This window comes from Ipomoea nil, unplaced genomic scaffold (genome assembly GCF_001879475.1).
Source record: "Ipomoea nil cultivar Tokyo-kokei standard unplaced genomic scaffold, Asagao_1.1 scaffold2957, whole genome shotgun sequence".
Lineage (NCBI taxonomy): Eukaryota > Viridiplantae > Streptophyta > Magnoliopsida > Solanales > Convolvulaceae > Ipomoea > Ipomoea nil.
The window spans coordinates 2,867,034-2,895,018 of NW_017619385.1; the positions used below are offsets into that span (position 1 = coordinate 2,867,034).

General features: G+C 35.7%; 2 protein-coding genes across 3 annotated transcripts in view; one reads left to right on the top strand and one right to left on the bottom strand.

The window, feature by feature from the left end:
* Positions 1–3,255: 3,255 nt before the first annotated feature.
* LOC109162723 lies at positions 3,256–5,742 on the bottom strand. The gene has a single exon (XM_019311408.1). It carries the CDS (start codon positions 5,740–5,742, stop codon positions 3,256–3,258), a length of 2,487 nt encoding a protein of 828 aa, XP_019166953.1.
* A 1,315-nt stretch (positions 5,743–7,057) lies between these two features.
* Positions 7,058–27,985, top strand: part of LOC109162808 (DExH-box ATP-dependent RNA helicase DExH14) — a 29,776-nt gene continuing 8,848 nt past the window's right edge. For both annotated transcript variants that reach the window (XM_019311499.1, XM_019311500.1), the window contains exons 1-38: positions 7,058–7,331; positions 7,421–7,482; positions 7,574–7,742; positions 8,502–8,943; positions 9,032–9,097; positions 9,249–9,353; positions 9,484–9,786; positions 10,250–10,366; positions 10,464–10,523; positions 12,978–13,049; positions 13,486–13,602; positions 13,693–13,854; positions 14,471–14,536; positions 14,686–14,838; positions 14,936–15,019; positions 15,878–15,952; positions 16,026–16,157; positions 16,239–16,304; positions 16,905–16,970; positions 17,075–17,197; positions 18,265–18,414; positions 18,510–18,722; positions 19,813–19,968; positions 20,062–20,286; positions 20,389–20,490; positions 20,604–20,684; positions 20,784–20,864; positions 21,830–22,033; positions 22,153–22,269; positions 22,367–22,489; positions 23,186–23,275; positions 23,368–23,493; positions 23,643–23,705; positions 24,368–24,456; positions 24,632–24,722; positions 25,450–25,599; positions 26,604–26,795; positions 26,901–26,966. In XM_019311499.1, the coding sequence (XP_019167044.1) occupies positions 7,225–7,331; positions 7,421–7,482; positions 7,574–7,742; positions 8,502–8,943; positions 9,032–9,097; positions 9,249–9,353; positions 9,484–9,786; positions 10,250–10,366; positions 10,464–10,523; positions 12,978–13,049; positions 13,486–13,602; positions 13,693–13,854; positions 14,471–14,536; positions 14,686–14,838; positions 14,936–15,019; positions 15,878–15,952; positions 16,026–16,157; positions 16,239–16,304; positions 16,905–16,970; positions 17,075–17,197; positions 18,265–18,414; positions 18,510–18,722; positions 19,813–19,968; positions 20,062–20,286; positions 20,389–20,490; positions 20,604–20,684; positions 20,784–20,864; positions 21,830–22,033; positions 22,153–22,269; positions 22,367–22,489; positions 23,186–23,275; positions 23,368–23,493; positions 23,643–23,705; positions 24,368–24,456; positions 24,632–24,722; positions 25,450–25,599; positions 26,604–26,795; positions 26,901–26,966 (4,866 nt within the window). In that variant the 5' untranslated portion in view covers positions 7,058–7,224. The remainder of the gene's footprint in view (positions 7,332–7,420; positions 7,483–7,573; positions 7,743–8,501; positions 8,944–9,031; positions 9,098–9,248; positions 9,354–9,483; positions 9,787–10,249; positions 10,367–10,463; positions 10,524–12,977; positions 13,050–13,485; positions 13,603–13,692; positions 13,855–14,470; positions 14,537–14,685; positions 14,839–14,935; positions 15,020–15,877; positions 15,953–16,025; positions 16,158–16,238; positions 16,305–16,904; positions 16,971–17,074; positions 17,198–18,264; positions 18,415–18,509; positions 18,723–19,812; positions 19,969–20,061; positions 20,287–20,388; positions 20,491–20,603; positions 20,685–20,783; positions 20,865–21,829; positions 22,034–22,152; positions 22,270–22,366; positions 22,490–23,185; positions 23,276–23,367; positions 23,494–23,642; positions 23,706–24,367; positions 24,457–24,631; positions 24,723–25,449; positions 25,600–26,603; positions 26,796–26,900; positions 26,967–27,985) is intronic.

Genomic DNA, 27,985 nt, shown 5'->3' on the forward strand with positions numbered 1-27,985 from the left:
GACTAAAATATCCTTATTATTTTACCTATTAAAAATTTTTATTTGACCGAAATAACCAAAATTGATAACAATTGAATATTTTTTTTTCTCAACTCAAACATTTCTGAAGCAATTAATTTCCAAAAGCCATTTCAATTCCAGTAGCAAAGACCACACAAATTCAAAAGCCCTTCCCAACCAAAATAATGCGATCATTTTCTCAGTAGCCAACAAATATGCAACTGCCATAAAAACCACCAACAATTGCAATTAAATGGCCTCGCCAATTAAATTACAATTTTTCAGATGACACCTTTGTAACTCTTTTTAAAGAAATGTCAAAGAATCGAACCTAGATAGTGAGGTATTGACTTGAGCTGCATAGAACAGAAACTACGGTTCAAAAAAAAATCACATAGGCCAACTCACACTTCCCAGCAACTAAACAATTCCAGTAGGCAATTGCTCCAGTAGCCTCCTCCCTTCAAAATTGCAATTGAATCCTGGCCCAAACTGCCTCCATGCCCACCGACATAGCTTCCCCCCTATATACTCTTGTTTACCTTCTTCCGATTTAGCCATCTCCATCAATATGATGTATGATTTCAAAATCAAAGCCATTGCATCTTCATCCTCTACAGTTTGTACCATCTCCACATCATAATTCATATTCTCCTTTACTTTGTCAACCCAGGAATTAAAGCTCAGTACTAGAACTGGAGGCTTGCGTGCTGGAATTTCCAGATATATATAGTCTTCCCCTTCCTCTTATTTTTCTTGCCTTTCACAGGGTTCTTAGGCGTACAAATCACTTCTGCCATTTTGCTCACAATTTTCACCAAATCCTCAGCCTCACAAATTGCCACGGTATTAGACGGAGACCGGCCATCTGCTTTGTTAACGGCACCCTCCTCTGCTCCTTCAATTAAATCCTCAGCACAGGTTTCCCCAACGGCAAATTATGCCGTTGTAATGATTCTAGGGTTTAGGAATTTTAGAGAAAGAAGAGAATAGAAGAGGAAAGGTGAGAAGAATTCAGAAAATTGCATTGAAGTGTTTTCATGTCCTTACAATTCGAACTAACAGCTTTAATACTCAACTGCCTAACTAATCCCGTCGTCAAACGACGTCGTAGGACACTAACCGTCTAACTGCCACTTATTGGAACGACGTCGTTTTGGCCTTTGCTAACTGCCCAACCGTTTCTTCTATTCACGCGACGTCGTTTCAGTCTCCTTCTTCGATTCCTTGTTCACTCACTTGCTGGGATCATAACATTGCTTCCCCCATTCAAAGATCCTTGTCCCCAAGGATCAAACTTTGTAAACTGGTTAGTGATGTGATAGAAGTCCTCCCATGTTGCAGCTTCTTTTGGCAAGTTTGCCCATTGGACAAGAATTTGAGACACAGCTTGATTGTTTCTCTTCACAAGTCGCTTATTAAGGACTGCAATTGGTCGAACCAGGAGCTCCCCTTCCTGTCCAGTCAAGGGTGGCTCTAGCTGAGCCAATGCATTGCCTCCCACCTTCTTTTTAAGCTGTGAAATGTGGAAAACTGGATGGATCTATGCAGTGGATGGTAATGCAAGCTTATAGGCCATAGTTCCTATCTTTTCTATCACCTGATAGGGGCCATAGTATTTAGATGTAAGCTTGATGTTGGCCCTTACAGCCACCGTAATCTGCCTATAGGGTTGGACTTTGAGATACACCCAATCCCCTAATTCCAGGCTTCTTTCACTTCTACCCTTATCAACCTGCTGCTTCATCCTTTCCTGGGCTCTTCTAAGGTTATCCTTGAGCACTGCTAACATTGATTCCCTTTCAGACAACCAGTCACCATCTCCCCTCCCCTGACTTGCATTTAAAGCCAACATACGTGGGCTATATCCATATAGTGCCTGGAAGGGAGTGCATTTCAATGAAGAATGGAAGTCTGTATTATACCAGTATTCTGCCAGATATAACCACTTAGCCCAAGCCTTAGGTTTGCTGAATACCATGCATCTCAAGTAAGTCTCCAAGCATCTATTTACCCTTTCAGTTTGGCCATCTGATTGTGGATGATAGGCTGTGGACATGCTCAATTGAATTTGCAGCTGCTTGAATGTAATTTGCCAGAATTTGCTCAAAAATACTGAATCTCTGTCAGTTACAATGTCCTCAGGCAATCCATGCAGCTTGTAAATGTTTTCCATGAAAGTCATAGCTACTATCTCAGCAGTATATGGATGAGCCAATGCAAGGAAGTGACTGTACTTAGTAAGCCTGTCCACAATCACCAGGATCACCTCCTTCCCATGGGACTTTGGCAATCCCTCAATAAAATCCATGGATATGCCTCTCCAAGCTTGCTCAGGAATAGACAATGGCTGTAAGAGGCTAAGAGAAGCCACAGTCTCAGGTTTGCATCTTTGGCAAGTGTCACATCTTTCCACCATTTCCTTGACTGTCACCTTCATTTTCTGCCAATAAAATAGAGCCCTTAATCTTTGATATGTGCCCTGCTGGCCAGAGTGCCCTCCCAGAGGGGAATTATGCATCTGGGACACTAGCTTAGATCTTAATTCTCCCTTAGTACCAATATAAAGCCTCTGCTTAAATTTGATTAAGCCATCCACAATAGTGATCCTAGGATCAGTTCCAGGAGTGATCAAGGATGCTGTTAGTTGGCTTTGGGCCCAATCATCATCTTCATAGCTGCCAAACACCTCTTCCATCCACTGGGGTCTAATTGTGAACACTGAGTTAAGTGTAGGCCTACTGCTGTTGACTTCCCACTCTTGGTCAGTTTATCTTCTGGACAAGGCATCTGCAACACAATTCTCAATGCCTTTCTTATACTGGATAGTATAATGTAGTCCCAAGAGTTTAGCTAGTCCTCTTTGCTGAGTGGCAGTTGTGATCTTCTGATCCAATAGGAATTTGAGACTATGGTGGTCAGTCTTTATGAGGAAATGTCTGCCCAATAAGTATGGCTTCCATTTCTCCACTGCTTTAATGATTGACATATATTCTTTCTCATATATAGATAACCCCAAGTGTTTTTCTCCAAATGCTTTGCTGAAATATGCCACTGGTTTACCTTCTTGGATTAGTACTGCCCCCATTTCCTTATTGCATGCATCAGCTTCAATTGTAAAAGGCTTTTGAAAATCAGGTAGGGCCAAAACTGGAGCTGAGCATAAGGCTTGTTTAAGTCTCTCAAAGGCACATTCAGCTTCTTCATTCCAGTGGTAGGAATTCTTTTTCAGCATATTTGTCAGTGGCCTACTAATCACCCATATGATTTAATGAATCTTCTATAGTACCCAGTTAGGCCTAGAAACCCTCTCAGTCCTTTGATAGATACAGGTTTTGGCCACTCTGCAACAGCCTTAAGCTTGGAAGGATCTGTGTGTAGTCCTTGTTCTGATATAACATGCCCCAAATACTCCACTTCTTTCTTTGCAAAGGAGCATTTGCTAAGCTTAGCTAGCAGTTTATGTGCCCTCATCAGACTCAATACCTCCCTCAGATTGTTCCAGTGCTCATTCAGTCCTGAACTGTAAATCAGAATATCATCAAAAAAAACTAGGACAAATTTTCTCAGTAATGGTTTGAATATGTGGTTCATTAGCGCTTGGAATGTGGCTGGGGCATTGGTAAGGCCAAAAGGCATGACCCTAAACTCATACAAGCCTTGGTGAGTCTTAAAAGCAGTTTTGTGTTCTTCTCCTTCCTTCATTCTCACCTGGTGATATCCTGCCCTCAGATCCAATTTAGAGAAGTATTTAGAGCCTGCTAATTCATAAAAAAGGTCCTCTACCACTGGGATAGGATATTTGTTCTTCACAGTGATGTTATTTAAAGCTCTATAATCAACCCAAAATCTCCAAGTTCCATCCTTCTTGGGTACCAACAGAACAGGAGATGAGAATGATGATACACTCTCAGTAATTACCCCAACTTCTAGCATTTCTTCCACCATCTTCTCTATCACATTCTTTTGGTCAAAAGAATATCTGTATGGTTTGATGTTTACTGGTTGTGCTCCTGGAATCAAGGGAATTGCATGATCATAAGCCCTTATAGGTGGTAATGTCTGTGGTTCATCAAACAATTCATTGAACTCATCCAGTATTGTAGTTAGTTCTGGGAATTCTGTTTGAACTTCCACCTTATAACATGTACTGGATCTGCTTTCAACATCTTTTCTACTGATCCCTTCACACTGCACAAGGAATCCTTGTACTCCACAATGTTGCCATTTCTTGAGGCCCCTTTTAGTTGCTGCCTGCAAATTATGTGGCTTCCTGGTTAATCCTTTCCGCAACACTCTCCTCCCTTCCTTGTGGAATGATATACCCAAGGGCCTAGTGTGTAATTGTATGGGGGCAAACTGGTCTATCCAGTCCATTCCAAGGACCATGTCACACCCTCCCAGCTTTAACAATCTGAAGTCCTTTTCAAAGTCTTCCTTCTGAATTTGCCATCTCAATTTCTTACAAATGGTATCACATCTCATTTGTTCTCCATTAGCTACTGTCACATTGAGGACCTGCGTTCTTTCTGGTTCTATCCTTAATTGTGTGAGGAGTTTGGGATCTAGGAAGCTATGTGTACTTCCACTATCCACAAGGATGACCACTGTTTGTTTGTGTATGGATCCAAGTAGCTTGATGGTGTTCATTCTTTCCCCTCCCGTCATGGCATAAAGTGAAACCTCAGCTTGTTCCTGTGTTCCTATAGGCCCTTGTTCCTGACCTTCTGCCAATAATTCCTCAGGGGCATCATGAAATTCCCCTTCCTCAATAACATGGAGAGTGGAACCCTTGCACCTATGGCCAGGTTGCCAAGGTTCAAAACATCTAAAGCATTTATTCTGCTCCCTCAACTGTGACTTGAGCTTAGCAGTTTCAGGCATCTTAGTAGTGGTACTCAGGCTATTGGAGGCTGTAGATCCCAGGGAATTTGTGGGTTTAGGGCTAGTAGTGTATGGCTTTGGGGTTGGTAATGTTGTGGTTGGCCTGGTATTGTAGTGGTAGGATGGTTTTGGTGGCTCATTGGACTGTAACCCTTTCTCAAACTGTTTGGCAAACCACATGGCATCTGCTAGGGTTTTAGGCTGTATGGTTTTCACAAAACATCTGAGCTTTGGTTTGAGCCTAGCAATGTAAGCTTCTAGGAAGTATAAATCAGTGAGTGTGGGGTGTTTCTGGACAAGCTGGCTTCTCAATTCCTCAAACTTATCTGTGAAGTCTAAAACTCCTCCTGTGTGTCTAAGGATAGTGAAATCTTCCATAACTGCTCCACTATCTTCTCCAAACCTTCTACATACTGCCTCAGCAAAGTGTGACCACATAAAAGGACCTTCAATTCCAGTCAAATACCCCTCATACCACAGCCATACTCTACCAGTTAAGTTGACATAGAGCACATGCATAACTTCAATTTTAGGGATATGTGACATCAAGATAAATCTTTCGCATCTACTGATCCACAATCGTGGCTGATCATAGTCAAAAGGGGGAAAATCGTACCGGTACCTCATCATATGAGGGCCTGGTTCCTGTCTCCGGATCATGGCGAATTGCTCCCTTCTAGCCATATTAGATCCTTCCAGCTCCCCTTCATCATCCGATCCATCTATCCCAGCCATTGGTACTGAGGTTGCTGGACCTTTTCCCGCTCTCCTTGACTGTGCGGCTTGGCCTTGCTGTGAATTGGCCGGAATGTCCTGCCTGACTCCATTAACAGAAGATCCGTCTGGAGTGAGGTTCATCAGTGGTGGTTGTGGACGGTTCAATCATAGTGTTTCCACTATTTCGTTCTTCCAGTCACTCATCTGAGCAGCCAGCTTCTCCACTAATTCTTGAGTCGATTTCTGCTGTGAATCTACTTGGAAGCTCAGATCTGCTACCACAAGTTCCAATTGATTCAATCGTGCCTCCATTTGAGGGCTCTGATACCAAATGTAATGATTCTAGGGTTTAGGAATTTTAGAGAAGAAGAGAATAGAAGAGGAAAGGTGAGAAGAATTCAGAAAATTGAATTGAAGTGTTTTCATGTCCTTACAATTCGAACTAACAGCTTTAATACTCAACTGCCTAACTAATCCCGTCCTCAAACGACGTCGTAGGACACTAACCGTCTAACTGCCACTTATTGGAACGACGTCATTTTGGCCTTTGCTAACTGCCCCAATGTTATGATCCCAGCAAGTGAGTGAAGAAGGAATCGAAGAAGGAGACTGAAACGACGTCGCGTGAATAGAAAAAACGGTTGGGCAGTTAGCAAAGGCCAAAACGACGCCGTTCCAATAAGTGGCAGTTAGACGGTTAGTGTCCTACGACGTCGTTTGACGACGGGATTAGTTAGGCAGTTGAGTATTAAAGCTGTTAGTTCGAATTGTAAGGACATGAAAACACTTCAATGCAATTTTCTGAATTCTTCTCACCTTTCCTCTTCTATTCTCTTCTTCTCTAAAATTCCTAAACCCTAGAATCTATCATTACAGCCGTGCAACCGTGTGCACCATGCATGGTGCACACGGTTACAATACGGCGTTGTTTTGATTAAAAACGACGCCGTCTGACTTTAAAAAAAATATTCATTTTTGATTACCGTTAACAGCGGTATGCTGTGCATAATTTGAGCTATATATCCAGAATTAATAAACTATATATCCAAAATTAGTGAACTATATATCCAGAATTAATGAACTATCTATTCAGAATTAGTGAACTATATATCTACACCGGTTACTAGTACTTTATTTTAACTTATAGCAGATTGAATTTAAAAAAAAAAATTGATTGATGGAGTTAAACGGTGCCACAAACGACATTGTTATTCCATCATAGTGAAATAGCGTCGTTCGCAACTATATGCATCATGCACGATGCACACGGTTGTACAACATAACGATTGGTCAAACAGCCCATCAGCCTGACCCGACGACCCAGCCTCTGTTCGTGAATTACAGTACCAATTTTGAAATTTACTGATACTCTGTAGTATATTATCGTTTTGAATCATGCGCACGGTATAAGTATTGACATAGCCAACAAACCTAGGGGTTCAATAAAAAACAAACCTAGGGGTAATATTAACACATCACCGCCAAGCAACGGAGCCAAATTTGACGAACCGGTTAATTCAGAAATATATATACCCATACCAATTTGCCAAATTTGAGCTTTAAACCCTCTATCTTCTCCCTCGATTTTCCCCGCTCTGATCAAGTCTGCTCCAAGGATCATCCATGTTGCTTCAACTCCCTCGCCTCACCAGCTCTCTCTGTGACCCATTCGACGTTGATCAAGCCTATTTACACCGGAAAACCATTCTCCAAGGCCTCAAGCCTCGCAGGTACTCACTTCACATTCAATTCCATTACTTTCTCCGCAAATTTCCCGCATTTCTAAACATTAAAAATTCGTTGTTATCATTTTTTGAAGTTCTGCTAGTTCATTCGAAGAATCGGAGCTTGCTCGAACTATTGTGTATAAATGGGATGAAGGTATTAAGCTAAATGCTTAAAAAACTACCTGTGTTTGTTAATGTGGTTAAAATGCATTGGCTTTTAACAAATCTTCGTGATTGGTTTGCAGCTTCTCCAGAACAGCGACAAGCTTACAAGCAGTTTATTGGATCGGTGCGTGAGTTGGTGGGCGGTGAGGTGGTACAAGATGAGTTTAGGGAGGTGGCATTGAGTGTTTATAGACATTTTAGTGGGCCGATGCTGGAGGGTGAAGAAGACCGTATAATTTCAGATAAGAAGTAAGAGTGTAGTTTCTTAATTTTTAGTAACTATAGCCCCCTTTGTGTGTGTTGGTCTTTCTTTATTAATTTTTATCTTGTTGCCAACATGCCTGATATGTACTTATTTATACATGTTAGCAAACAATGAAACCTTCTTTGCAGAATTATATTTTTCAGTGCTACTTCCTTTGAAAATGTAATGGTTCATAATTGGCTCTGTTTACTGACTGCTGCTCTGTAGCTGTTGTTTAATGGGTTTCCAGTCACATAGACTGATGGGTGGCCTATTTAGGCTTCCATTTATCTGAGTCTGAGACCTTGCACTGGGCATAAAATGGCATAAGAACAGCTAAAATGCAAATGAAGTGGCTGAACCTGGGATCTGGCCTTACACTCTCACACACCTAGATATCATAAGATTCTCAGAAGAAACCAGTTGTGCTTTAGGAATTACTATCTTTTGAAGTGCGAGTATTACATTTTGGGAATGCTGTGGATTTGCGATCTGCTTCTCATATACAATGTCCCGATTTCTTATAACAAACTGTAATTTGTAACTGTCCTGAAACTACAGTCACTTCACTTGTCTACTCTGGTCTGGTTATTGTTACACCATAATTAATTAATTGTTGCCCCTTCTTTTGAAAGTATATTGTTTGACGCATCAATATAGTTTTGACTATTATCTTCATTGGTTTGCTAACCTTTTTTATATTGTAAGATGCTTGTGTTCTATAACTCAGAAATGGTCATTCATTGTACTTCTGCTGAATGTAGGTTAGATTTGCAAAAGCTTGTTGGTTATGCTATTCCTAATGCAGTTCTACACAAGGCTGCAAATTTAGCACAAAGACTTTCTGAGTTGCAGGAGAACAAGCATCGAACCGTGCCTGTGCTAGAAATGGAAGATGGAGGTGGTGATAATTTTGAATTTGGATCAGATCTCGTCTTTCAGCCACCTGCTCGATTTTTAGTTGATGCTTCTTTGGAAGATTTAGACTTTGTTGTTGGGCATGACAAAGAGACTTCAAATTACCGGAATGAGTACACGCATGGTTACTCCTTTGATGGTGGTCATTTAACAGGAGCTAAATTTGATTTAGAATGGTTAAGAGATGCTTGTGATAGGATAGTTAGTGAAAGTACTTCACAGCTTCCCAGAGATGAACTGGCAATGGCAATATGCCGTGTGCTTGATTCAGAGAAAGCTGGTGATGAGGTAACTTGATTATATGTTTCCTTTCTGACTGCACTTGTCATATTTGTGCTATGTTAATTCTGAGAACATTTCAAATTCTTCTATGAAGATAGCTGGTGATTTGCTAGATCTTGTTGGTGATAGTGCATTCGAAACAGTTCAGGATCTTATAATGGTAAGAAGTATCCCTGCTCCTTCCATGCTGCTTTCTATCTTATCTGGAGTTCAAGTGTGTAATCCTGTTTGAGGTTGATAAAATGCTCAATGGTTATACTTATTCCTGCACAATTTGACCCCTTAACCTGAAAGGGTTCTCTTTATCTCAGCATAGAAAGGAACTTGTCGATGCCATCCATCATGGAGTGTCTGTACTGAAAGCTGACAAGATGGCTACAAGCTCTCAGTCACGCCAGCCTAGTTATGGCACTCAGGTAAATAAAATAATAAAGTGGTTTTTGGAAAATCTCAGTGTAATTTATTTTCCTGAAAATTAGAATACTTTTGATCCCTGCAATGATAAAGACCTAATTTGGCACTGTAAACTTGTTAATCTTCTCACAGGTAACTGTTCAAACAGAATCTGAGAAGCTAATTGATAAACTTCGTCGAAAGGAAGAAAAAAAGCATAGACGTGTGGCAGATAATGGGGTTGAGAATGACTTGTCGTTGATGAACTTTAGTTCTTTACTTCAAGCAAGTGAGAAGAAAAACATATTTGAGGATCTCATTGGGCGTGGTGAAGGGCCTAATTCATTAGCTACTACTGCCCTTCCTCAAGGAACCATACGGAAACATCACAAGGGATATGAAGAAGTCATTATACCTCCAACAATAACTGCACCCATGAAACCTGGGGAAAGACTGGTACTCTATCTCTTCACTCTATACTTTGTGTCTATTGGTGTCAGTGAACGGGTGATGATTGAATATGTTAATTTGTTCTTTGTATTATACTTTTATTTATTTATTTTTTAAAATCCTATAGCCCGTAGTTTCATAAAATAGAAAGTGCCTCAAGCATTGATTGCAAAAAAACTATACTAGGTTCTATTTGGAGAGCATGTTTTAAATTATAAAAGAAAAATTTCTCATTTATTTAAGAAAGTTTATGTGCATCTTATTTTCCATCAAATTAGAGGTTTCTAGAAGCTTTTAGGAAATGGACATGCTTAATTCATAGCCTCAGGAATTTGACTTTGTGACTGGTAAAGTAATTAAAACATGCTCTCCAAATAGACTTCCTCTGCATTTGTTTTGAGATTCTTTTTATACTGTTAGCAGTTTACTATCAACACTAACCTCTTTATTTTTGGTTCTCTTCTCTCAGATTGAGATAAAAGAACTAGAGGATTTGGCTCAAGCTGCATTTCAAGGCTACAAATCTTTGAACCGTATTCAGAGCCGAATATATCCAACTACTTATAATAGCAATGAAAACATACTCGTGAGTACTAGAGTATTCTATTGTACTTGTATGGATTCATTTTCAGTAGAACTAGAACTTTTATTTTGTGTGAGAAAACTTTTACTTTGCTTTTCAGGTTTGTGCTCCAACTGGGGCTGGAAAAACAAATATCGCTATGATATCTATTCTGCACGAGGTTTGTTGTCGATTGGTTCTTTCTAAGTTCTTTGATTTGGTTTAATCTTCCCTTTGTCCTTTAAGATGAAATGTGTCAAGTAATCTATCCAATGCATTGATTGACTAGGATTATATAGTGGGTTATTCAGTTGGGGAGGTCATCATTATTTAATTTCTTCCTTATTTCTTGTTTGGTTTATGACCGAACCATCTTCTCATGGAATGCGATAAGAATTTGCATCACTTGAAACTTCTTTTATGGAGAGAAAGATGTATATCTCTTAATTATGGACTAGGATTAAGTAAGTCAAGGCCATCCATCTTTTAGACACTTGGTTTTGTACATTCTTCTCTTTATATTGGGAGGAGAGAGAACATAAATACCTTTTAGGGGATAATACATCAAAATTTGATTTTGTTTTTTAAAAAATTATTTTTCACAATCTAACAACACACTTGGTTCAAGGAATAGGCTTGGAATGGAATAGCATTCTGGGGAATAGTAGGCCTATTTTGTTGTTTAGTAAATCATTTATTATCAGGAATAGTAGTATTTCTAGAGGGCGGGGGCTAGGTGGGGGTGTGGTGGTATTAGGTTGTTCTTGAGTTCTCAGGCATAATCTTTTTTTTTTTTTTTTTTTTTTTTTGTAATGCCTAATAATATATTTGTGTGTGTGTGTGTGTGTGTGTGTATATACATAATGTTTTTGTTAATGTCTAATTTTTCTTTAATTAATAGCTTCTTTTTGTTATGTATTATAAATGTATGCGTTGTTATTATTATTATTATTAAATTATTATTAATATTAATTTTATTATTATTATTATTATTATTATTATTATTATTATTATTATCTATTATCTATTATCTATTATCTACTAATAAATGATATAAGAATCAATGTTGGTAAGGTTTTAATGAGAATATAAAATATGTTGGTGTAATGATGTATTAATGACTTGTACATTTTGATTTCTTCCTTACAATAATAAGATATTTCCAAATTTACCATCTTTCTTTTTTAACTTTTCCCTTTATGTACAAACTTTGGTAACAAAATATTCCTTTAACTTATTAATATTCTTGACTTGACTTTTTACAATATATTTCCAACTTTTTAATAATAATAATAATAATAATAATAATAATAATAATAATAATAATACTAATAATAATAATAATGAGGAGCATTTTTTATATCATTATTATTATAACAATTAAATTAGTGCATAGAAAGAATTCATGACATTTTTTTTGTATTCATTTTGTAACTATTTCCTCTTTTGTGGTAATAATTAAAATTTAATATTATATACTTAATTTGATTTGTTTCTTTTAACTATTAAAAAGTGTGAAAAATATTATTTTTTTGAATCATCACCCTAAAAGAATATGAATGTCATGCTAGAATTATCCTAAGAATACATTGTCGACTCTTTGCTTAAATCAAACCTTATTTGTTGTAGCAAAAATTTTAATTTTCTATTCCAAAATTACGTTTCTTCAATTAGAATATAAATTTTATTACAAGTTCATCTACTATGTTTGAAACAAAATTTCTCTCTACTTTAACAAAATTAAATGCAGAATTTGCATTATTTAATCAAATCTTATAGGGAAATAAATTAGTATTTCAAAATATTAATGAGAGTTTGCAAGAGAAACAATTCACATATAACACAATTAAGGTCCAATCATATACACAAGGAAAACCTATGAATTTGTACGCTATAACTTTATTGCATAACTCATTAATTACTCTTCAACAACATTAGTAGGCCTATTAGAAACTTGTCACTTTCAACAAAAAATAAATTATGTTTTACCAATTCATCAATGGTAATCAAAATCACATTAAGAAGACTTAATTTATCTTAATATGAAAATTGTCAGGACATGATTTTTATTTTTGATCATAGTTATCTACAACAATACTCATCTTTACTACTACTTTTATCACAAGTTAAAACGACTTGAAAATAATCAATTTTATTTTATATTAATTAACTTGTTTATTTAAAAAGTATATTAATTGTTTACTTATTTTATTTTTCATATTGGACATTAGTTTAATCTTGCAATGCACGTATTATAACTAATTATTATACATAAATTACAAACACACACAACCTATTATTATTATTAAATTTTATATATGTCAATGAGTAGGATATTTCTGTCTTTTGGATGCTTATTTCATTTCTTTTCTTTAATCCAACCAAACATTAGAATATGATTCCTGAAGTTTATTTCTTCCGCGAACCAAATGATGGAATAAAATTTCTATTCTATTCCTTGTCTATTCCATTCCTTATGGAATAGGACTCCTATTCCTCCAAAATTCATTTCATGAACCAAACTTGCTGTAATAGTAATAACTAATAACTGAGGAGTCCATTGACTTTGATTTTGGTGGCTGCACTGTTTTTGATTGACTGTTTCTTTGACAATTTAATGATTTTCTTTATGCAGATTAAACATCACTTTAGAGAAGGCTACTTGCATAAGAATGAATTCAAGATAGTTTATGTAGCTCCTATGAAGGTATCACTTGACTGAAGTATTATTCAGCTTTTCCTAGTTGTCATGGTGGCAAATTTTTTGCAATCTTCCCTACTGTCTATTCAATACCTTTGATGTGCCACTCTCCAAAAACGAGTTAAATACTTGTTTGTCTCAGTTTATTGCTACTCGAAAGAGGTTTTTTCCTCTTATTTTCCTTGAAAAGCCTTTTCATATTTTTAGGGTTTGGATTAGCTTATGCTTTTTGGAGTAGATAAGCTCCAAAATAAGTTGGGCCAAACAAGCACTAAGTTGTGTGGGTTAAATGTAAATTCATACTAAGATTGCATTGATTGGGATCAAAATGAGTTGACCCATCCTCAAATGTTTTCTGCATTTTGTTCCATAGTTTATTTGGACAAAAGCCATCCATTTTACCACCTGTAGGACTTATGACTAATCTCCCTTTATCTTCTAGGCATTAGCAGCAGAGGTAACAATGACTTTCAGCAAACGGTTGTCTCCACTGAACGTTACCGTGAGAGAACTTACTGGAGACATGCAGCTTTCTAAAAATGAACTTGAAGAAACTCAGGTTGTCTTCAGACTTTGTGCCAAACTTTCTTGATCAACTTAAAGTTTTTCTTTATGGAGCCTCACATGATTCTTCTTCAATCTGATTAAGATGATAGTGACAACACCTGAAAAGTGGGATGTTATTACTCGCAAAAGCAGTGACATGGCACTTTCAATGTTGGTGAAGCTTCTGATAATTGATGAAGTTCATCTATTGAATGATGATAGAGGCCCTGTTATAGAAGCATTAGTAGCTCGGACTCTTCGTCAGGTAAGGCAACCAATATTTTTCCTTGATCCAGAGAATGCTGCAAGAATTTCCTGATTTTTGTCAACATTTCCTCTGTTCATAATTATGATGTAAAACATCTTTCCTGTTTCACCAAAGAGTCTCTATTATTTATCACTATTGTTGGAATGGTTTAATGATAATGTCATTTGCATAAAAATTGCAAGACAGAGTGACAGACAGGAAAGCTGATGTTTATGGTTGCTGATAATTGGTAAAACTCTGAAACCAATGGAAGATGAAATAATATGTTTTAGTACAGAAATGTAAGAGGTGAACATATACGTAATTATTTTCAAAAAGGCATTAGAATCTAAATTTTATTGGACTTAAAAATATTTTATACTGAGAAGGTAATTTTATTTTACTAATTCAAAACTGCATTAGAATCTAAATGTATTTGGATTTTAACAGAACTTGTATGATATATTATACTAATAGGACAATTTTTATCTCCTGTGGTTTGAGCATGGAGTGTTTCATTCTAATATGCTATGCAACAACTATGCTATATTGGTGAATTTTCATTGTGTTTCATTTTAATGCAATTATGTAAACACACACATTTAAATTATTATGCTTGCTGTTTTGGCAACAGGTGGAGTCTACACAATCCATGATACGAATTGTGGGTCTTTCAGCTACATTACCCAATTATTTGGAGGTTGGTTCTCTGCGAAATCTCAGTATATTATGTAGAAGTGTTCTCTTCTGAAGAATGTATGTGTTAGACAGACTGTTGAAGCTCTGTAATCATATTATGCTGTATTTGGTCTTAAATGTTTTCCATGGTTTATCTTTGTTGAAATCCAGGTTGCTGAGTTTCTGAGGGTAAATCCAGAAACAGGACTTTTCTTCTTTGATTCCAGCTACCGACCAGTTCCTCTTGCTCAGCAGTATATTGGTATTAGTGAGCATAATTTTGCTGCCCGCAATGAGCTGCTGAATGAGATATGCTACAACAAGGTTTCTTCGCGAGTTATTTACTTTATGATGCTATATATGGTTGGGCAAATACTTGGTTTAATTAATTAATTGGTTAACTTATTTTTTACTTGTGCAGATCGTGGATTCCTTAAGGCAAGGGTATCAGGCTATGGTTTTTGTTCATTCACGCAAAGACACAGGGAAAACAGCGGATAAACTTGTAGGTTTTTCTAATATTTTTTCCTAAAAGTCTGTTACTTGGAGTTTTTAGTTGACAAGAAAAAACGTTTCTTGGGGGCACTTTAACTTATGTTTTTCGTCTCCCCAAAGAAAGTTAACATTGTTGCTTCAAGTGAGAGTTCAATATCTTTCAAAAGTGAGAAAGCCACATCCATTAAATTATAAGAGTGCTGTGTCCGGAATGCACAAAAGAAGGATTTCTCTATTCCAAGCACTGACTTTTCATCTAAGGAATTTCAAAATTTATGTCATCTACATCACCTTACTGGTTGCGACAAAAGTTAGGACCTTTTTGCTAAAACAAAGAACATTTTTGAAGCATTTTCTAATTTGTAGTCCTTTTGTTATCTTGATCTTTATATCTTTGATGAAGATATCGTGATAAAACTGAAAAAATTGTCAATAGAATGGTAAATCTTTTTTTGTAATGTTTACGAGGTTCCCTTAGAAGCTGAAAAGCAAGTACTTTTAAAATTTGAAATTTAAAGTCCTCTTTTGTTCTGATCTTTAATGCTGTGGTGGTATATGGTGGTAAAACTGAAAAATAGAACATAGAATGATATTTTATTTCCTGGAATACCCCATGCACGGAAATACTTTGAAATTATAACATTTATTAAGTATGTTCAAATTGTGAAATTTGAAGTCTTGTTCTCTTTATCTTTAATATCTTTGGTGATATGATGCTATATGGTGGTAAAACTGAAAAAGTTTACAATAGAACAATCTATTTTATCTGGAATATTAATGAGGTTCCATTATGAACATATAATCCATCTATGGTGTAATGCTATGAAATTTGCTTAATGTTCAAGCATTTTACGTATATTGTTATCAGGTTGAGATTTCCCAGAAAAATGAAGATTGGGAGCTCTTTCGGAATGAAAAACATCCTCAGTTTGAGCTCAAAAAGGCAAGGATTATGTACTTTCTTAACATCCATATTCATGATATTATGCTCAGATCAGTCTGTTTATTGATTTCAGAAGGAAGTACTCAAGTCCAGAAATAAGGAGGTTGTCCAGCTTTTTGATCATGGGATTGGCATTCACCATGCTGGTATGTTGCGTCAAGACAGAAGTCTAACTGAGCATCTTTTCTCTGAGGGACTTCTGAAGGTCTTCTTCTCCTCAAATTCTTGACTCTATGCTCATAAAATTCTCTTTGGATGCATTTCCTGAAAGCTATGTCTGTTTTAGGTCCTTGTTTGCACTGCAACCTTGGCTTGGGGGGTGAATCTGCCTGCTCATACTGTTGTGATTAAGGTATGTAAAGGCTTATCTTTGATGGTCATCTGTTGTTTTGTGATTATATGAATGCGATGTTTCAGAAAATCAATTTATGGACTTTGCTTGTGGGCACTCTAATAATATATGTTTAAGACGAATGCTCCTTTTTTTATTTTTATTTTTATTTTTTAATTTTTAATTACTTGTTTGTGAAATTTGTGAAATAAAAGAAAAAACAACAATATAGTAACCCAAACCTTCTACCTTTTTTATTAGAAAACCTAGAACTTAAACCAAGGTATATGTGTGATTTTTTCAGGCTGAAGTTCACCAAATAAAAGCAGTGATGACTGATGAAAAATTTCACTTTAAGAACATATTCCATCTGGAGCTGTTTGCTGTAATCTAATATTAATAATTATGTGCTAAGCTAAAGAGATTATATTAATAATAAGCAACAGGCCCTCTTGGGTTTTTCTTTTCCTTTGCATTGCCAAAATCTGAAGCTAAATAGATCTGGTAAAATTTTTCATATTGTTTCCTTTTTATTTTGGCTCAAAACTTGTCTACTTTTGCTTAAAGGCGCACACAATGAATTCCCTTTCATGGTAAGATGTTTGGATGTTAATTCCCCAGGGTACACAAATTTATGATCCAAAAGCTGGTGGATGGCGAGATCTGGGCATGCTTGATGTTATGCAAGTAAGGCACAGTATTCATGGACAGCATTCTGAGTTATTTGTCTCCTGTGGATAGTGGATGTTCATTTGTAATTTTCCATGTTTTGAATGTTGATTCTCGTGTAGATTTTTGGACGTGCTGGAAGACCTCAGTTTGATAAGAGTGGTGAAGGCATTATAATTACTACTCATGATAAGTTAGCCTACTATCTACGTTTGTTAACCAGTCAACTTCCAATAGAAAGTCAGGTACATATGAAAGATGCTTGTGTTTATAGATTTGTTGAAGATATTATCGTGAACTTGTGTGGATATAATCTTTTTGAGGGATGAAACATGCTGCAATATTTGATGATGAGTAGAGTGTAAGATTTGAACCCATGACCTCACCTGCTCTTGCTACTATATTGAATGATTTGTTTCACTTAAACTAATAGTTTAAGCTGTTGTTGTTTTTAAAGCAATTGAATTTTCTTGTGTCTATAGATTGATATCTTGGAGTTAGATGCCCTCTTGTTCTCATCTGTTCTGGACTTGGGTATCTGGTTGTTTATTCCCTCCTTTTTATAATCCTTGAGAAGAAATTGAGATTTTTACCACTCTTCCGATTGTTAGTTTCAAATTAAAATACTATACCTCTTAAGGAGCCCTCCTTGTCACTATATTTTTAACCTAATTGGCTTTTTTGTTATTTTGAGATCTTTCATGCTCCTTACTGTACATGCTAAAAATCAAATTTCTTAAAAAATAAGTCGATATAGGCACCCATCAATTAACTTTATGCTTAGTCAACAACTCAGTGTTCAGTGAGTTATGCAACATTAATCATTGATTTGTCGGATGAATTTAAAGCTATGAACATGTCAAAACTAAAAAGATGGGAAGTGGGAACCATCTCAAAATTATCATGATCGATGAAAACTGTTTCTACAACTCAACTAGTTGGGGCATGCTACATGGATTTCCTCTTATCAGTGTCCCTGACAAATTGCTTCATGTTGAATTAATTTTATAGAAGGCTTGGGTTCGTAAGGCTTCCTTAAGAAAGAGCAGGGAGTAAATGATTGTAAATAGTGCATTACCCACAAGATACTGGGGATTTTTATTCATTTATTTTATTAAAAATATTATCAGTTGTTTAGTTCTCAGGTTATTTTGATTGAATGTAATAGAATGTTAAATTAGTTTGTGCTCATGAATGAAGGTTATTTTTTTACATTACAATTGTTGTGAATAGTGTATGGAGTATGGACTGAATTAACTGATTCACTCTGATTCTTTTGTTTTTGTTTTTGTTTAAATTTCTTTTCTTGTAGTTTATAAACTCCTTGAAAGATAATTTGAATGCTGAGGTGGTACTGGGCACTGTGACAAATATTAAGGAGGCTTGTGCTTGGCTTGGGTATACATATCTTTTCATCAGGATGAAAATGAATCCTTTGGCATATGGTATTGGTTGGGAAGAGGTAGTGTCTGTTTCTTTGTGTTTTGTTCATCTTACATTTATGTATTGGCTTCTCATATCCCTCACCAATATAAATGAGGATTCTGTGTTTGACAGGTCATTGCTGATCCATCATTGAGTTTAAAGCAAAGGGGTCTTATTACTGACGCTGCACGTGCTCTTGACAAAGCAAAAATGATGCGCTTTGATGAGAAAAGTGGGAACTTCTATTGTACTGAGCTTGGACGTATTGCAAGCCACTTCTACATTCAATACTCTAGTGTTGAAACATACAATGAAATGTTGAGACGCCACATGAATGAAAGTGAGGTGTGTGTCATTTCTTTTTTGGGTAGTACTATTCTAACCCTTTCTTTTATTAAGATATAAAAAGTTATCACTCCGTATTAATGAACCTTTGATTGTGATATTTGAAACATCTGTTGAGTTAAATTTTTTCAGCTGCATTCTATTGTATGAGTGTATCTCCTTTGAAAAACTAAGGAAAACAAGATGGGGATCCAATTGTTAATTTTTTTTTCTTGGAAAAAATGGGGAAAAAAGAGAAGAAACCAGAACACTAGGAAATAAGGAATTTTGGGTAGTGAAATGGAATCATTTTCTTGTAAGGACAGAGCCTAATGTTCTTAAGTTTCAATGTTTTCGCTGAAGATTATTGTTAAGAGTTCCACATTGAAAAAAAAATAAGAGAGAATATATGGGTTTATAAGGCCATGTGTTAAACTAGCTAATTGATTGGATTCAATCTTTTAGTGTGGTTTGGCCTAATCTTAGATTATGCGGAGTAACAATTATATTTAGGTTTTAATGCCTTCTGCCCCTTAATAGCATGTACTCCATTCAATTTTTTTTATGTCTAGTTTGGTTAACGAGGTTTGACTTAAATTATTTGCAATTCAATTTTTTTGTTGTAATATTTAATTTAGCATTAGTGAATGAAATTAATATATTTAGAAACTACATCAAAAGTTCTATTAAACATAAAATGTTAAAATTAAAAATTATATGAAATGTTATAGAAGTTAAGTGGAGATAGGAAAGTTGGTTTGACCAATGAATAGTAAACAAGACATGTAAACTGGAATAGAGGGTAACATTTTTAGATAAAATGTCGGTATTGATTTTGAAATGTTTAAAGAATTATATCACATCGTTGTTTACAAATGCGAAGTATTCTTGCCTGTGTGAAAGTAATAAACTGTAGGTAATATTTGAAATTACAGGCAATTCACTTCTAGTTTATCAATATCATTTCTTCTAAAGTGAAACTTCCTTCAGTTGGGGTTCTCATCATAAAGTCAATTTTCTGTGTCTGCAAGTGTCATGTCTCTTTAATAATCGTTATGTCTGAACTGCATACATGTTCTTTCCCCTTACATGATTTCTTATTTTTGACTAGTTAATCAATTTGGTTGCCCATTCTTCTGAATTTGAAAATATTGTGGTCCGGGATGAGGAACAAAATGAACTTGAAATGCTGGCTCGAACATATTGTCCTTTTGAAATCAAGGGCGGTCCGTCGAACAAGCATGGGAAAGTTTCAATTCTTATTCAGGTTTTGTTTATTGGTTGCCCAAACATAACTTACACGTGCTTGTTGAATATGTGGAAGTTCTTATTTGATTTTCTGATTGATCTTGATTTGCAGTTGAACATTTCTCGGGGTTCAATTGATACATTTTCACTAGTTTCTGATGCTTCATATATAAGTGCAAGCCTGGCTCGTATTATGCGGGCTCTATTTGAGATTTGTCTACGTAGGGGGTGGTGTGAGATGACTGCTCTCATATTAGAATTTTGCAAGGCCATTGATCGTCAAGTTTGGCCTCACCAACATGCACTCAGACAGTTTGATAAGGAAATTTCCGGAGATGTGTGTTTCTCATAACATTTTGAATGTTTGATACTTTGATGTTGATTGAATGTTGACTTCTTTTCTTATTTATTTCTGGTTCACTAATGATTGTTATTTCAGATATTGAGGAAGCTTGAAGAAAGAGGAGCTGATTTAGATCGTTTACAAGAGATGGAGGAGAAAGATATTGGAGCTCTGATTCGTTATGCACCAGGAGGAAAGGTGTAACATTTTGTACATGTCAATTCTTAATGGAAAGTGATGCTTATAACCCATTATGATTTCAAAGTCTCATTTAGCTCTTTTATTTTTTATTTTTATTTTATCAAATTAAGGTGGTTAAGCAACATCTTGGATATTTTCCGTCAATCCAGTTGTCTGCTACAGTCAGTCCAATCACTAGAACAGTGCTTAAGGTAACTAGTCATACTTGATTCCATCTTTTTTTTCTTATCCCCTGAAGTTGTTTTCTTTAAAAGGATAGAATGAAATTGACAGTAAGCCTAATTCACTAGGTGGACTTGATATTAACACCAGAATTTGTTTGGAAGGATCGATTTCATGGTACTGCACAGCGCTGGTGGATTTTGGTAGAGGTATTTTCTTTTAGAATGCTTTCAACAGTGGGCTTGCATTTTATTTTCTAGCACTATGATGTGGACAAATTTCCGAATATCTTTGATTGATTATTATTTTGAATTTGGTTCTATTTCCTATTTTCCTTTACAGATGTTTGGTAGTTTCCTAGTTTAAAGGTTTGGTAGTTTCCTTTAACAATGTTTGGTAGTTTTGGTTAATTTTACTTTTCAGTTTAGAAGGTCTGCTTATGTATTCTGTATCCCGTGTATAAATGGGATTTATTGGCTAAATGAACACAACAGAATTATTTTCCCTGTTGTCCCCCCCTCTCTCCCAAAACCACCCACTTTTTCCAATGGTCTCCATCACCTTGCGATGTGTGCTTTTGCCAGAGAACACAACACACTAGCATAGTAAGTTAGTAACTCATTTTAGAGAAGGTACCTAATTGATTTTTCAGATAATGAATTCTTTAAGGAATCTTGAACATACATTTAAAAAAAAAGTGACAGTATTTGTAGAGGCTGTCTGCAACTGATCTGCATGAAGCAAGAATTGCTTGTTTTCAGTTTGGGTTAATTGACCTCATTTTTTGGGTATGAAAACATTATATACTGATTGTTTCCAAAATAATTTGAGGGAGGGAGCTTGAGACTCTGATCAGTTGAGTGCTCTTCTACCTTAGAATAATCATTTAATAAAAATGAAGTTGAGGGAGTTGTAGTTTCCATACCTTCTTAGATAGAGCACTTTCAAGGGTTCCTTACAAACAAGAATACTTCCTTACATGTCGTCAGAATTTGTTGTGTAATATCTCCTTATGGCAAAAATGCCAATTTTGAGTTGTTTATTATGTGCATGGGAAAAAGTGAACTATTACAGTCTTACCTTCTATGCTAGGAAAGTAGGAATTGGAGATTGACATGTGGCTGGGCTTGTGGAGTATTAAGTTTATCTAATTTTATGCTTTTAATTTGCACAGGATTCCGAGAACGACCACATATACCATTCTGAACTCTTTACTTTGACAAAGAGAATGGCCAGAGGAGAGCCACAGAAGCTATCCTTTACCGTGCCAATCTTTGAGCCACATCCTCCTCAGTACTACATTCGTGCTGTTTCTGACTCTTGGCTGCAGGCAGAGGCTTTTTATACTATAACTTTCCATAACCTTGCCCTTCCTGAGGTTGTCTTCACAACTCATCTTCTATTTCCTTTTATTATTGTCCAATATATGTTAGATTTTTTGTGGTGGCAATCACTTCATTGACCTTATCAGCAATACCAAAACATCATTGCTTTCAGGCTCATACGACTCATACTGAACTTCTGGACTTGAAGCCTCTTCCTGTGACTGCACTTGGAAATGGAATGTATGAAGCCTTGTACAAGTTTTCACACTTCAATCCTATTCAAACTCAGGTTTGGTGCAGTTCTTTACTACAATATTTTCATGCTTTCTATTAACTGCTTTTCCAAATTCGGATTATCAATTTAATTCACCAATTCATTCTGTCAGGCTTTTCATGTGCTCTATCATACAGACAAGAATGTTCTTCTAGGAGCTCCGACTGGAAGTGGGAAAACTATATCTGCCGAGCTTGCTATGCTCCATCTTTTTAATACTCAGCCTGATATGAAGGTGATTGTCTGAAATATGTTTGCTAAAGTTCACCGGTCATTGCTGAAAATCCTCTAAACTATGTCCAAAGGTCATTGGTAACTGACCCTTCAATTGAATGTCTGAACTTTGAAGATAGTTCATTAGTTTGTCATCTTGCTGCTTGCATAACATGAAAGATGCAAATTGTAAGTTTTAGTTGTATTTAGTCCTGATCTTTGTAGAATTCACTCTGGTTGGAATGGCTGCAATAATGGACACATTTATTAATGACTTCGATAATTCGTAGTGGTCCTAGTGGATTATCACCTTTTCAGTGAAGGATCAGGTGCTGTATTTTATACCAATGATTTTGCATTATTTAGAGATATGAATAAAATGCATATTATTCAGTGTACTCAATAAGACTACAGTTAATTTAAGGATGTTTTGGATTCTTGGATTGGGTATTGGTCCACGAGTATGATCCAAGGAAGTTCTGTATGTGAAGATAAATTTGATACACAACCTAGTTGCTTTGTGGAAGAACTTCTTGTTCATACTCTCTCTACTCTTGATTTGGTGTCACTTTCTCTTAGGTTAGATCAGAAAGATAATACTTATAGTACTATCATATATTATGAAATGATTTTAATAAAATATTTATATGATCTCTGTACTGCAAATGAACAATTTAAAGGTATTTTCCTTGAAATGCTAAGTGTTTGATAATTTCAGGTTATATATATAGCACCTCTAAAGGCTATTGTCCGAGAAAGAATGAATGATTGGAGGAAGCATCTTGTTTCCCAACTTGGAAAGAAAATGGTGCTTGATATCTCCTTCTGTTGCGTTATCAACTTAAGTTAATATATTTGTACCCAAAAAAAAAATCAGCACTAACTGAATATTTTATGCAGGTTGAAATGACTGGGGATTATACACCGGATTTGATGGCACTCTTGTCAGCAGATATCATTATTACCACTCCTGAAAAGTGGGATGGAATCAGCCGCAACTGGCACACTCGTACATATGCCACCAAGGTGCTGACACTTGCTCATTTATTTACCTTATATTACATGGCATTTGCTCTTGTGTTAATTTAGCCATTATTACTGGAACTAAGTTTGGTTGGTCAGGCATATTTTCTTGCCATAATTACCTTCTCACCTGTTGACACCTACATCTGTAGGTTGGGCTTATGATTTTGGATGAGATCCATTTACTTGGAGCTGATCGTGGACCAATACTTGAGGTACCGAAGATTCTTTTCAAGGATAAATCAATTATTGCGTGATATGAAAGTGATATAAGTGAATTTTATGAAGAATATTATTTGCTATTCATAGCATATTCAAATTATAGGAAAATGAAAGGAAATGCTATATCTTTGCTTGAATACATACACTGTTTCCTATCCACCCCATCAAAATCCTAATGTTTTTCTTTTGTTTTTATCTTATTTTATTCCTATAAAATTGTGTGCAAGAACAATGATTTTTATGATTATTCTATATCAAAGTACTGTACAAAGGTCCTTCATTTATATATGAGTATACAAACATTGGGCTAAGCCAACTACAACTACGTTTAGGGTTAGGGTTTTTTTATCATTCAACAAATTGAAGCCACCATGGAATGTAGTCTGGGGCTCTAAATTGATGTTAATTTGTCAATTTGTTTGAATGATTTTAGTACCCACAATTTTTTGGCAAGAATATAGATTACAAATTTTGTGAAAATTCTCTTTGTCAGGATTTTCATTAGTGCGATAACTTATCATTTTTTTTTTCTCATTTTCTAAAATATATTTATTCTTTTGTATAATATATTTGCGGTATGTACCAATTTTTTGTGTTCTATCTTACTATTCAGTTTGCCCCTAAAGTATTTTCATGCTGAATTTTATCTTTCCAGGTTATTGTTTCAAGGATGAGATACATTTCATCTCAAACTGATCGTCAAATACGTTTTGTCGGCCTGTCAACAGCATTAGCAAATGCACAGTTTGTGCTTCATTATGCCTTTTTTCCTTTTCTTTCTCTACTTCCGTGGTTAATTAATTAATGCTGTTATGGTTTTAGCTATAATATTTGTATACTTTTCAATCTGGTCTATTTATTTACTGGGGAATGCTTTCTCTTGTTAACCTGACTATTATTTATTTACCTGGTAATCCAGAGATCTGGCCGATTGGCTGGGTGTAGAGGAAAATGGTCTTTTCAATTTCAAACCGAGTGTCAGGCCTGTACCTCTTGAAGTTCATATCCAGGTAAGTGGATACTGTTGTGTTCTGTAATTTACTAATTTTTCTGTGCAATCCAATTATGTTTCTGGCTTGGTTTGAGAAAATATACTCTGTATCATAAATTGGAGGCTCCACAACAGAACACTTATATATTTGTATATACATATTACACTTTTAGTACTATGCTCTAACATGCATACTTGTATGTTAGGAGGAAGTTATCAGCATTACATAGATGAATTGTGTCTGCTTGGCGCTGCATGTCATGAAGATTACTTGTAAAAAAGCATAGATCATCAGTTTTGTAGGTTATCATTGATCAATATAATCCTTTAATGCGGCAACTATAAGAAGGCAGAAATGGTTGGGGATAATTTTTAAGTATAACATGTATAAAATAAATAGTTTTACACATATGCACGATTGTGCCTGTGCACACACCTCCAATTGAGGTGGGGGAAGAGATATATATATACACCAAAGACATAAGTTGTGTCAATAGATTAAAAGTAAGCAGACTTTAAAGTATTGCCATGATGGCAGTGTAGGTAGAATTCCAATGCATTTGAGCATGTGAAATCATTATTAGGTTTATTCTAGCAGAGAATTTGTGAATCTTAATCATTGTAGGTGTGAATTTGTTATGTAAGATTTGTATCTTAGCCAACACCACATTCATGGTTACAATACCTTTAATCATTTAGCAACTGAGTTTGTTTCAGTTGTGATAGTTGATTGTCTTTATTGACAGGGATATCCGGGAAAGTTTTATTGCCCGAGGATGAATAGCATGAACAAACCCACATATGCTGCTATATGTACGCACTCGCCTACAAAACCTGTTTTAATATTTGTTTCATCTCGTCGCCAGACAAGGCTCACTGCACTGGACCTTATTCAGGTGAGAGAACTGTGAACAGTGTGTGTGCGCGCGTGTGTATTCTATGTAATTTAGTTATATAGGTTAACACAAACATAACTGTCCATAGCTTGGTGAACGGATGTGTTTTGTTGTGCATTTTCATAGATGATTTGGATGCTTCCTACATTTTAAAAATTTGGACATAGTTTGTAATTTTGTATTCTTTTTCTCTCTATTTTTATTCTGCGAATGAAATGCCACATAAAATCTATGGTAATCTATGCATTTGGTCATGTAGCGGCTTGGGCATGCATGACTCATGTGGCTGTGTAGTTTTAATATTTTATCTAAGTTATTGTCATAGTATCAACACTGAAGTTATGTAGTATTGAAGGTGAAGACAGTTCCAAGAAAGTGTGTGCACAGTGAACATGTTGCATAATAGGAGCCTGCTTTTACTACTATGTAACTATACTGAATTAGCTAACAACTATACAAAGAACATAAATTAGATATACATTGAAAGTGTGCTTCTGATGGGGAGATTCTTTTGTCATGTACTCAATTATGGGTACAAGTTATAAAATCCTGGACTACACTTATTATCTCTTGTAGGTTCATTACACTGTTTGCAATGGGATTTGACAATTGTTCTGATCTGAAAGTTTGAGTCTGAAATAAAAATATGTTCATTTAACAAATTGTCAAATGATAGCATATTCTCATATTTTCTACTGCCAAGACATTAGCTGTGTGTGGTTTGACTTGTTATGTGAAAGGACACAAACTTTTGATAAAGCTTATCTCCCTCCTATTGGTTCTTTACGAGATGGATATATATAAAATATGAACAATCAAATTTTTTTATTCATAAGTCACAACATATTACAAGAAATCAAAATGCTTATTTCCTACTACAGGAAAAGCACATCAACCTTAGACCATAGGCAGAACTATGCTAGCATGGTAAACCCTTGTAAGTATGTCTGTGTGTATTTACCTGTGGCAGCAAAGTAATTTGTTTTTCTCATCTGTAATTGCAGTTTGCAGCTTCAGATGAGCACCCAATTCAGTTCTTGAACATGCCTGAAGATGCACTTCAGATGGTTATTTCTCAAGTAATGGATCAAAACTTGAAGCATACTTTACAGTTTGGTATTGGGCTGCATCATGCTGGACTGAATGATAAGGACAGATCTTTGGTTGAGGAACTTTTTGCAAACAACAAGATCCAGGCAATTATATTTTTCTGAATTGTTTTCTTGTGCAATTGAACAATAACATCACCTACTGAAAGTGGAGGTGCTATCCTCATTTATCGTTTGTTCCATCTCTTATAGGTTTTGGTCTGTACAAGTACACTGGCATGGGGTGTGAACCTTCCAGCACATTTGGTCATTATAAAGGTATTTCCCAAGTGTTATATCACAAATGATATTTAGTATTTAGGTTCTTTTACTGAGTATCAATTTGGTGCAATACTTAGGTTACACTGGCGCTGACACAGACACAGCATGAATACTATAACTCTATATAAGTAATAATATTACGTGTGTGCGTGCGTGTATTTATTTATTGCGCACATTAAAATTGAGGGTCTATTTTGTAAAAGTGAGACCCTGTGGCCAAGAATTTCAAAATCAAAAAGGAAAAGACAGATTTCCACTCCATTACCTGTCAATTGCTAATGCATAATTGTCCTAGATCCAAAATTCTAATCTCAACCCTTAAATTTATCTCCCACTCCAAAATCGTCTAGCTCCTCCATTTTCCCTTCTAAACTCTTCTCCAGAATCTCTTTTTTTTTTTTTGGTTAGGAATTTCATATGCTTATTAGTGTTATAGATCAGCAACCTTTTCTTAAGAGCAAGAGAAATCTTAAGTTTCGTAAATATATAAATATGTGCGCGTATGAGTGACTGACAGATGCACATACCCATTTAAACTGTTGTATCTCGGCTTCCTTGTGCAAACATGTCAGTCCTTGCATATATTTTTGTTGCCTCTTGTCTCTTCCAATTTCCAAACCAATCCAACTTTTAAATTTGCATTGGTACTTGAAGAAAATGTGTGGACACCTGTGCACAAGTCTTCTTCCAACAGATGTATAGATTTTTCTAACCTTGGCCCTACTTCTAAAAGAGTCTACATGACTTGAACTTCTTCTATTCTCTAACCATATGCGGTAATTGTAGGATTGGTTATGGCTGATATTTAGTTGCCTTCGTTACAAGTCATAGGAGAAATTCTCACTTTATTGTTACATCATGTTAACCACTACATGAGTTATGACCCCTAAGAGGCAACCAATCTCGTATGGGTCAATTTTAAATACATTGAAATAGTTGGATGTCACAGTATTTCTAATCTTAGGAAGATATGTTTTATGCCATAGCCCTAGGACATTTAAATTGCATTACTAAAT